At 55.9% G+C, this 11032-nt stretch overlaps 2 protein-coding genes across 2 annotated transcripts in view; both read right to left on the reverse strand.

Moving 5' to 3' along the window:
* SHC2 (SHC (Src homology 2 domain containing) transforming protein 2) overlaps positions 1–1497 on the reverse strand; it is a 33120-nt gene extending 31623 nt beyond the window's left edge. The window contains exons 1-2 of the mRNA XM_006876726.1: positions 931–1497; positions 9–279 (exon numbers count right to left, since the gene is read on the reverse strand). Of these exons, the coding sequence (XP_006876788.1) occupies positions 9–279; positions 931–1497 (838 nt within the window). The remainder of the gene's footprint in view (positions 1–8; positions 280–930) is intronic.
* A 1431-nt stretch (positions 1498–2928) lies between these two features.
* ODF3L2 (outer dense fiber of sperm tails 3-like 2) lies at positions 2929–8075 on the reverse strand. The gene is made up of 4 exons (XM_006876701.1): positions 7946–8075; positions 7218–7325; positions 4812–4925; positions 2929–3410 (listed from the first exon to the last, which is right to left on the reverse strand). The coding sequence occupies exons 1-4, from the start codon at positions 8073–8075 to the stop codon at positions 2929–2931; spliced, it is 834 nt and encodes a 277-aa protein (XP_006876763.1).
* Between the last annotated feature and the right edge of the window lie 2957 nt (positions 8076–11032).

Genomic DNA, 11032 nt, shown 5'->3' on the forward strand with positions numbered 1-11032 from the left:
AGCCCGACCGGGCGTTGCGCCTGGCCTAGGAGGCCGCCCGCTCCCGCCCGCTGCCGCCCGTCCCTCCCCGCCCCCCGGCCCGGTGATGTCATCCGCCCGGCCCAACGCGCAGCCGCGGGGGGCTGCACCCCTGGGACCCCGGCCCTCAGCACCGCGGCGCTTGGGGAAACTGAGGTCCGCCCGGGGTTCGGGCGCTGAGCGGCTTTTACCAGCCGGAGAGCGGGAACCTCGAACCCGGGACCCCTGCGCCGCCCTCCGCTCCACTCGCCGCCCAGCTTCCTAGAAGGACCGGGTTGGAAGAGGCGATGAAATTCACCCCCTGCTCCCTCCATTGACCGATGGGGAAACTGAGGCAGTGCAGGGAAGGGAGAGTCCCAGTCGAATGTCAGCCCCCTTCTTGCCCACTGCCCAGGCCGTGAGACACCTAGACGTCACTTCCTACTTCTTTGCTCCGCGGGGAAACTGAGCCCTAGGGCGAGCAAGGGGCCACACCCTAGGTCAAGCCGCTGACCAGCCAGGCCGGGCCTTCCTGGACTGGCTAGGTTAGGGCGGAGAGTGCAGAGACCCGGGTCCTCCTCGCCCCATCCCTGAGGCCACCCTGGGGGCGGGCTGGGGGTCCCGGCCTCTCCTCGGTCCAATTTTGGGGAGCTCTGTCCCGCATCAGTTCAGCTGAACCTTTGGGCCTCGAAGTCCCTCAGTCCTCCGCCCAGGCCTCAAGGGTTTATTTTTTGCACTAGGCAATGGGATGTCACGGTCACCCCAAGACCCAGCCTCCTGGCCTCTGTCTTGACCGTCCCCCTTTCCGTCCCCTCCCCCAGCTGGGAGGATTGCCGGGAAACAAAGGGAGGGGTCCGGCGCTTGGGCAGGTGGGGAGGGAGGGGAGAGGCGGCTGAGCCGGAGCCGATCGATCAATCAGAGAAATGAGATCACAGTCTGGCGCCGCCCTCGGACCCGGGGGATGAGGAGGCAGCCCTCGAGCACCAGGGGCCGGTTTTGGGGGCGGGAGAAGGGGAGAAGGTAATGGTAGGGAGGGGAGCTGGCGGGGGATGTAGAAGACAGCGTGGGGGAGGCTAGGGAGGCCATGGGTGATGGGCGGGGGGAGGCGCGCGCTACGGTGATTGGCCAGCGAGGGAGGGTCGCGAACTGTGTAGCGGACACCCAGTGTCTGCGCTGGACCAGGAGCAAACAGCGCGCGGGCGGAGGGTGATCCTCGGACTGACTGCAAGGAGACTGGGCTTGTGGCCGGTCGGTGGTGGGGGGCGGCCGGGGGCGCACACCCGTAGCGCGCGCTTCATATCGACACTCGGGACTGTTTACGTGTGCACTGAATGAGGGCTGGGTGGTGTGTGGACACGTGTGTGCATTGTTTACAGGTGTTAGCATGTCTGGGCGTGCGTGGAAGGGGTCCAGGTGTGTGTGCACGTCTCTGTGTAGGTGGTCCAGGTGTGCAGGTGTGGCAGCCCCGAGCTTGTGGGTAAGAAGAGGGCTGATACCCATCAAGCACCCTCCGCGTCCCACCTGCAATACTGCCCCTGGGGCTTAGGGTCTTCCAGGCCCCTGAGTTAGGGTCTCCCTGGATGGAGGGTTCATAGAGAGCCGGTGAAATACCATCAACCCATGACTGTCCTTCCTAGGAAACCGTGGTAGAAACGTCGACCGATGCGCCATTCAGATCTTGGCATCAGGCTGCTTTGGGGGGGAGGGATAGAAGGTTGCTGAGTTCAGCATTGGTCACCTGCCAGGATGTCCTTGGAAAAATATGTCCAATCTCCGCTAACGTCCATTTTCTCTCTGCAAACATCACCTGCCTCCCAAGATGATCTTGATCAATATCTGGGACATTGCAGGCACCTACTATAGGCAGCTATTGTCTTGTCGTTCAATGAATCCAGTGGGTTCTGACTCATAGCAACCCTGTGTAGGGTTCCTGAGGAGTGGCTGGTGGGCTTGAACTACCAACCTTGCAGTTAGCAGTCCAGAGCTTATCCTACAGTGCTACACCAGGACTCCCGACAGTTGTAAAGCACTGTTGAGTCGGCTCCGACTGTTAGTTACCCGGAAGAGGGTTTCTGAGGCTATAAATCTTTGCATGAGCAGAAAGCCTCATTGTTCTTCTATGGAGCAGCTGGCGGGCTCGAACCATGGACCTTGAGGTTCACAGCCCAGTGCTCACCCTACAGAGCCACCGCACCCAGATCCATTGCCCTTCCTTCCAGGAAGCTGACCTGGCCTTTCTCCACTCAAAGCTCTGGACCCACCTCTGACTGACCCAGCCCTGGGTCCCTCCTCTGGTCCCACCTAGACACCCACCCCCAACCCCATTGGGATTGGGGCTGGGGCCGGACAATAAGGGTCTGTCTCTGGAAGTTCAGGTCTCCTTCCCGGGACATGAACAGACATGTGAGATACTGGCAGTTGTTGGTGCCAAGGAGTGATTTATTGGCAACTCTAGACAGTGGGTGGGTGTGCAGGGGTATCAAGGCTGGGCCCAGGGTAGATACTGTGCTTCCAGGAGGCCAAGGAAACAGCCCGAGTTTCCAAGTTTGGCAGAAATCGGAGCTGCACCGGGTACCCAGGCCCTAGCAGAGCGGACGCCAAGTTCTAGGACAGGAAGCTCATCGCCCGCCAGCAGCTGGAGAGGGCTGGGTGTCCCTTTCCCTGTCTGGCCTGGCCTGGTGTGACTGGGGAAAGAAACTGGGGCGTTGGAAGAAGGCTCACCCTGCACCCTGTGTGGGGCCTCGGGGTCACAGCCCCCAGGGACTGATAGAGGATGGTGACCTAGAAGGACCTCGGACAGTTCGGAAAGAAGGGGACTGAAGTGTATACCTCAGGGTCCCTCCTGTGACTTCTGAGCCCCATTTAGCCAGAACCACCCCACTTCAGTGCAGGGGAAACTGAAGTTTGATTAGAGGGGGTTGTCACTAAACGTCAGGGTGTGGTGTCTGCGGCTGTGGTGACCCGTTTGGAGTGACGGATGCCCATGGTGAAAGCTGGGGCCCTAGCCTTGTGCACAGTGACCTGTTCGGGACTGTGGGTACCAGGTCCAGGTGTGGCATCAGGTGGACGAGGAGTGCGGGGCCGTCCCAGCATGGTGAAGGCTGGTCGGCGGTGCCGGTAGGCATTGGGGTCGGGGCTGTCATACTGGCCAGGGCCAGGTATCTCTGCAGGGTCCTGGGGGGGACGGATGGGGGGCGTGCGACCGACCACCGTATAGCTGGGACTGCTGGGCTTGATGAAGATCTGGGAGCCCCAGAGGGAGGGCAGTGTGTAAGCATTGGGGGCCGGTGCTGAGGTGTCCAGGAGCTGCGGGCGGAGGCGGGGGCCCAGTGTGAAAGCTGGGGGTGTCCGCTGGCGCACGGGAGGCACTTTCTCCGGGCTATAGGCCCCCGGACCCGGTGTCACCTCCAGACCTGTGGGAGACAACACAAAGTGGGCACTGCTGAGGCCCTCGTCATCTCTCCCTCCTCAACCTCCAGATCCCAGGCTCTGCAAGGCTCAGACCCCTCCCTGCATCCCTGCTGCCTCCCCCATACCTTCCTTCCTGGCAGAGCACTCACCCTCTCCCAGGTCCCCCTGCCCTGGCCCTCCCTCCCTCCAGATACAACCACAGGAAGATGGGGTGGTCCTCATCTGGGTCTATGGTCACCTCTAAGCTGGAATCTCAGACAAAACAAAGACAGAGCTAATCTACTTCAGCTCCTTACAGTTGACTTAGTACATGTTTGAACAGATGGGTGTGTACATGGCTGGTGGGTGGGCGGTTGAGAGAAGAGTGAATGTATCAGTGGATTGAGCCTATGGATGGACAAAGAGATTGATGACCGGAAGATGGATGGAAGAATAAGTGGATGGATGGATGGGTGGGCGGATGAGTGGATGGATGGATAGATTGGTAGGTGGCTGGTGAATGAGTAGATAGATGAGTGAATGGATGATGGACAAGTGGGTGAATGGGTGGATGGATGGGTTGGTGAGTGGATGAATAAATGGACTGATGAATAAACAGATTGATCAATGAATAAATGAAATGATGTTCAGGAGGGTAGGTAGGTGTGTGGATGAATAGATGGGAGAGTGGGTGGGTAAAGAGACTTAGGGATTTATGGTGATGTGCGGGTGGGTAGATGGAAGGATGGATAAATGGATTACTGGACTGATGGACACACTGATGGACTGATGGTGGGTGTGTTGGTGAGTAGATAGATGTGTGGATGGATGGATGGGTGAATGGATGGTTGTGTTGGTGCGTAGATGGATGGATGGATGGTTAGTGGATGGGCAAATTAATGGATTGATGGCTAGACTGATGGGTTAATGGGTAGATGAAATAATGGTCAGGTGGATGGGTGGGTGCATGAAGACATTGATGGATAGACTGACAGATCGATCGATGGTAGACATATGAGTGAATGGGTAGATCGAGGCATGAATGAGTGGATCAGTAAGTGGACACATGAATAGGTAATAAGTCGAAAGATACAAGAGTAGGTGGATGAGTGGACGGAGCCATGGTCCTTTGGGTGAAGAGGGCTGTGTGGAAGCTATGAAAGGGAGTTCTGAAGTTTACCACAGTCTCACTGAGCCCCAACGCCTCCCAACACTGAGAACGAGCCGAGCTACGCCCCCAGCCCCATGTGTGTACTCGTTCAGGGTCTCTCAAGCCCCCCTAGGCATTTTGACTTTGTGGCCCTTCTGCTGTGACCCTTAGATTTCATCACTCCACGTGCAGAAGTTCTGAAGGCTCATAAGATGGCAGGGAAAGAGAAGGGTGGACGTGGGAAAGTCATTGAGACTATGAAAGACATACTCACCTCGAGACTTGGCCCGGCCCTGCATGGAATAAGCAGGGGTGTAGCTGCGGCCAAAGCGAGTAACTTTAGGGTCCAGGAAGTAGACCGGCCCGGGGCTGCTGTCCTCCGGAGTTGCTGTGGAGGAGAGGGGTCAGGTCCTGAGGGCACCCTTCAGGTGGTCCAAGACCAGCCCTGGAGACAGACACTCCAGAGCCACTGAGTCCCATTCAAGTCAGACCTGCTTAGCTTTCCCCGCTCCTCACCGTCCAAGCGGCTCTGCTGCCCTTTGCAGCTGGCCCTTCCTGCTGCTATGTGCTGTGTGTGGGGACCAGCTCTCAGGTTGTTAGGATGGTGAATAAGGGCAGAGCAGAGGCCTAAGGCGGTGCTCACTCTCGTACTGGGACTTTGGAACCCTAACGATGAATGCAAAGAATTCAAAGACCGTGAGAAATGGGAAGCAATGTCTCAGTGTCCGGCATTTGAAAGTGAGACCTACTCCTGGGCTAGCCTTTGCTATTCTTCCTAAGCCTATTCAGACATCTAATGGGGTTCTAATGTCAGACATAATGCGGTTACAAAGGGTCAACCAACGGGACCTTGCAGTCCTGTGCATTATCTTGTAGTACCACCCCAGGACTCCAGGGTTGTTGTTAGGTGCTCTGTAATCGGGTCCAACTCAAAGCGACGTTAAGGACAAACAGAAGGAAACAGTGTCCGGTCCTGGGCCAGCTTCGCAGTCGGTGTTATACTTGAGGCCACTGCTGTTGTAACTGTGAAAGTTTCAATATTCTGACCATGCTCCACTGCGAGTCATAAGGTTTTCAGTGGCTAAACGTTTGGTGTCCTGGTGTGGCACTGTGAGATAAAGCGCTGGATTGCAAGGTCGCTTTGGACCACAAGGTCGGCAGTTCAAACTCACCAGCCGCTCTTTGGAAACCCTATACATATGAGTCGGAACTGACTTACCAATAACAACAAAACAAACCTTCCGGAGTACTCCACCTCTCCTTCTTCCTACTCTGTCTTAGTCTAGAAGTTTCGCGGAAACCTGTCCACCGTGGGTGACCCTGCTGGGATTTAAATTACCCACGGCATAGCGTCCATCTTCACAGCCACACACAAGTCACTTCAAAAGACAAACTGACAGACGAGTGATGGAGTGAGCTTAAACTGAAATTCACTGCCGTCTAGCAGGGTCTGACTCACGGTGACCGTAGAGGACAGGACAGAACGGCTTGCTAGGGTTTCCTAAGCTGCACATCTTTACTAAAGCAAACTGCCTCGTCTGTCTCCTGAGGAAGGAGCAGCCGGTGGCCTTGAACCAATAGTCTTGTGGTTAACAGTCCAATGCATAACCCACCATGCTACCCTTTGGCGAGGATTAACTGACAGACTCAAGCATGTCTACAGTGGTCTCTGATATTCAGACGTATCAGGAGGGGCCAGTCCCTGGAGAAGGACATCATTCTTGGTAAAGGGAAGGATTAACAAAGAAGAGGACGTGCCCAACCAGATGGACTGACACAGTGGAGGCAGCAGTGGACTCCAGGGTAATAGCAATTGTGAGGAGGGCCCAGGACCAGGCAGGGATCGAAGCCAATTCAACAGTACCTAACAACAACAATAACACAGTGGACCGTCTGGCCAATACACAGGGGTTGAATGGAGGAACGGAGACTGGCTAGGGAGGCGGGGGTGGGGTGGAGTGGGAGCAAAGCACATGCTTTTACTGGGCAAGGGAGGGTTTCCTGGAGGGGACACACAGGACCAGGTTTTGCAGGATGAATAGGAGCTCGGGGAGCTGGGAGGGAAGAAGGGAACTCGGGTAAAGCTCACAGGCACAGGGCTGGAGGGACAGGTGTCGTGGCAGGCTCAGCCCAGACCGCCTCTAGGACCAGAAGTCCAGGGCACATTTTTGACCAAAGCTATCGCCACTGCCCTGTAGGGTGCCTCCTTGTGTAGACTGAGCATCTCCTAGGAACTCAACAAGCACATGCCAATCCACGGTCGCAGAGTCGAGTGGGTTCAGACTAGTTACTCTACAGAACCAAGAAGAACTTCTCCCTCGTGTTCCCGAGACTATAGCTCTTTACAGGAGCGGACACCTCATCTTTCTCCCAAAGAGCGGCTAGTGGGCTTGAACTGGAGACCTTGCGTTGTGCAGCCCAGCGCTCAACCCGCTGCACTACCAGGGCTCGGCCCCGCCAGGACACATCTGTCAGGACTCAACGCTTGGTCTCTGCCTTTGCCTGATCCAGCCTGTCCTCCCGCTTGTCCCAGCCCAGGACATCCCAAACTCCTCATAGCCTCTCTGGCCTGTGCCGGAGTCCACCCTCCCGGCTCTCTGCCTCACCCCGCAGGAGGCCTAAGTCTAGTGGGTGAGAAATAGCCAGCCTTGCCACCCCAACAACCAGTTAGTTCCCTTACCCTCACTGGGTCTCCGGGCCAGGGAGTAGGCAGGGCCAGACACTCTAGTGCTGTCTTGCTGGATGTGACTGATGGTGGACGGAAGGACGTATAGACCAGATCCGGTGCCTGCAAGAGGCCTGCAGGTCACTACCACGGAGGGTGCAGGGCCCCAAGAGATGGGGGGCAGGTGTGGTCCAGCTCCATCCCCCCAATGCCTCCCACCCACCAGGCTAGAGTAGGGAGGGAGGGAGGAGGCAACCGCTCCCAGGGGACAGAGTGGGTGTCACCCGCATTGTGAGGGAATGAATCACAGGTGGGGGACCAGCTGCCGAGGTGTGGGAACAGGGGGGGAGAGGTATAGACAGAGTCCATCCCAGATGGGGAAACCAAGGCAGAGACCTCACAGGCAGTCCTGGTCACTGTTGGAATATGCAATGGCCCAGCTAGAGACCCCCTCCCCACACACGCCTGACCCCAGTGGCTCTCTTCCTGGGCATTACTATCAGTTCTGTCCCCCCATACTTCCCACCCAGCCTCTGGGTCCAGCCCAGTGGCCAAGCACCTACCCTGTGATGGCCATCTGTGCAGAAACCCACCCTAACCCACCACTCTCCAGGATGGAAACAGACTAAAAGGAAGGCAAGGAGTTGTCAGGGCTGGGGCTCCCAAATGTTCCAGAAGCGGGGGGAGGGGAGGGCTAGGGTCTCCCAGGCTGTGCCCCCCGCCCCCCCACAGCTGACCCATACCTGTCCCCAGGCCAGCAGCTGCTCGACAGGCTTTCCGAAGGCCTGTCTCCGGGATCTCGTATTCAGTGGCCCGCCGGCCTAGGGCAGTGGAGGTACGTCTCTGGGCGGGGTCACAGCTGAGGGTGCCCATGGTGGATGGTGAGGCCGCGGGGGCACGTCAGTGGGCCTGGAACCTCTCCCTGGAAGTTCTGGCTTTGGCTTCTGCAGCCTGGGCGCTGTCCCCAGCTCTTGCACCTCCACCCAACCTGGCAGGGCCCCGGCTTCACCACACCTCTCGAGGCTGCACAGATAGCTCCTTGTCCCCGAGCACGGAGTCTTGGGGCCCTGGCCCGAGAGGGCTGGCCACCGGATGCTGGCCTGGAAGTGGGACCGGGATCGAGTGTCGCTGAGCAGCTGGACCTTCCAAGCGAGAATCCGGTGTCAGCAGAGCTGGCCCCAGGGATCAGAGTCATTAACTGGACACCAGGGCCCGACAATGGGAGGGACAGGCAAGGTTGCAGGTGAGCTGGCCCCATTCCTGCTGCAGGTAAACTGAGGTAGGCGTAGCCCAGGGTCACACAGCAACCTCATGGCTCGGGGGGCCTGGACCAAGAAGTATCTTAAGTGGGAGAAGCAATGTTATGTTGTGAGGATTGCAATAAACCAGCTAAAACAAAATATGGTGGATTGTTGAATGGAAAACCGAGCTGTTCTGTAACCCTTTACCCAGTTCACAATAAAAAGTTAAAACAAAAGTGTTCTCAGAAGAAGGTCATCCTGTGCAAAGGCCGGAAGGCAGAAGCAAAACCAAAGAGGAAGGGTTGGAGCTCCACAGGAGAGACCACTGCCTCCCAGAAACCCCTAGGGATTTATTCCAACCCAATGTAGAGTTTCTTGTCAGATAGCATCCTTGTATTAAAAAAATAAACATCAGTAACAAGCAAGCTGCCACTGTAACCATCTTCAGTGTGTAACTAAATGACATTAATTATAGTCACCAAGTTGCCTCAGCACTGTTTCTACTCCACCTCCAAAGTACAGAGTCCAGGCCCTTGAGCGATAGTTGTTTCCCTTCCACCTGCCCCTGGGAATGGTCAGTAAGCTCTGTCACTATGACTCCTTGAGAGGAAGATGGAGCCATCCTCCACCAGTAAAACTTTACAGCCTCACAAACCCTAGACAGCATCGTTATGAATTAAGATCCGAATCTGAGAACAAATCCTAGATAAGTCACACACACGGGGTCAGTGAGGATTTGCTCTTTCTTGTCATATAGTTGAGATTTTACTTCTCTGTTCCCACAAAAAGCTACCACTCCACCAGGCTCCAAGCCTTAGAGAGAAATGTTGCTGAGTAAATTTCAAATTCCTGTCTCCTCCGCAGTTTCTGTGTCGACTTGGGGAATGCCCACACGTCCACTAATCTCACTAGCGTCTCTCAGCCACAGAACTTCATCCACCGCCAAGCAAATGAATGTAAATGAATGCAAATTAATTCCAGGCACATGCAAATAAGCCATGTTTTCAATCCTTCGGATTCATTGACTGAAAAAAACAAACAAACAAAAACACTCATGGCCTTTGATTGGACTCTTGGTGACCCCTATATGTTACAGAGCACAACTGCCTCATAGGGTTTCTTGGCTGTGACCTTCATGGAAGCAGAATGCCAGGACTTGCTTTCTTGGAACTGCTGGGTGAGTTCAAATCTCCAACCTTCAGATCAGTAGTTAAACAGACTGTTTTGTACCACCAGTGGCCTTAACAAAGAAGAGCAAATTAGAAAAAAAGAAAAGGGGAGCTTGGACTGGGAGTGAGAGAGAACCCCAACCCTGTCCCAGGATCCCCCAGGCAGGTTGTCACGTCCCTGAACCTCAGATCCTCTAAGGAAATTGCAGAACCGAGGCTTCTCTGTAAACTACATCTCTTCCCTGCTGTTCTCAGTCAGCCAGCATCCATGCGCTCAGGTGCTGGGGAGACAGGAGTGGAGACAGGAGTGAAGGGAGGTACATTCCCTGTCCTCACCTTTTGTCATGGGTGCAAACAGTATTCAGTATTGTTGTTTAGAAAAATCAGGGCAGAGGATTGGAGGTGTGAGGAGTTCCTGGGAATCCTCACTGAGGAAGTGGCATTTGAGCTAAGACCTGAACGCGGGGAGGGGAGCACCCAGGCGTCTAGAAGAAGGGTATTGCAGACACAAGGAACAGCATGTGCAAAGGTCCTGAGGTAGGATGGACCTGGTTGGTAGTGGTAACAGCCAGGAGGCCTGTGTGGCAGGATAAAGTGAGTGAAGAGGAGAGGGTGGGGAGGGTACGGGACAGGTCGTGGTGGGGGGGGCCTCTGTGGGCGAGGAGGACTCGGGCTTTGACCCCCAAGGAGGCCGGGAGCCCTGGAGGGTGGCGAGCAGAGCTGTGACGACCCGACTTTGTGCTCACGCGCGCCCTCTGGTGGCCGCGGGGAGGACAGCCCGTTCAGGGGGGGCTGTTGGGTGAAATCCTGTCAGCAGCTAACTCAGGGTCCATCCGTCGTTCTCACCCAAGGGGGTTCTCATCCCGCGGCTGTCGTTACTTGGAGAAGGGGTGCTACTGGCAGCGCGTGGGCGGAGGCCAGGGATGCTGCTCAGGTGGGCCCCCTGCCAAGCCTCCTGCTGTCAGACACCCATAGAGCTGTCTCCCAGTGATAACACCCACCTACCACCATCGTGATGTCCAAAGAGGGACTCTGTCTGCTGTTTTATGCAGTCCATCCTTAGGCTGTTTTGTGTAAACTGCCCAACCTATGATGGGTCCCCACTAACGTGTTTTTACAGCGTCTCTGGTCTGCAGCTCCCGCCAATAATGCCACTAGAAGCATGCGGCCCTTAGGTGGACATCTGGGCCCATGTCTTCGGGGTGTCCACCCTGAGCGGAACTGTTGAGTCACAGAGCTTTCCAGGAGTCCTGGTGGAGCGGTGGGTAAAGCTCTGCACTGCTCACAGGAAAGTCATCACTTCAAATCCACCAACTGCCCGGTGGAAGAAAGGAGTGGCAATCTGCGTCCATAAAAAAAAATTTTTTTTTTAAAGTCATGAAACCAAATCCACTGCCATGAAGTCGATTCCAACTTAAAA

The sequence above is a fragment of the Chrysochloris asiatica genome, unplaced genomic scaffold (assembly GCF_000296735.1).
Source record: "Chrysochloris asiatica unplaced genomic scaffold, ChrAsi1.0 scaffold00409, whole genome shotgun sequence".
Taxonomy (NCBI): domain Eukaryota; kingdom Metazoa; phylum Chordata; class Mammalia; order Afrosoricida; family Chrysochloridae; genus Chrysochloris; species Chrysochloris asiatica.

Coding starts and splice junctions, on each gene's coding strand:
- ODF3L2 (XM_006876701.1), bottom strand. CDS start 8,075: ATGGGCACCCTCAGCTGTGACCCCGCCCAGAGACGTACCTCCACTGCC. Junction 7,326..7,945: donor AGCTGCTGGCCTGGGGACAG/GTATGGGTCAGC, acceptor GGCCTCTTGCAG/GCACCGGATCTGGTCTATAC. Junction 4,926..7,217: donor GGCCCGGAGACCCAGTGAGG/GTAAGGGAACTA, acceptor TCTCCTCCACAG/CAACTCCGGAGGACAGCAGC.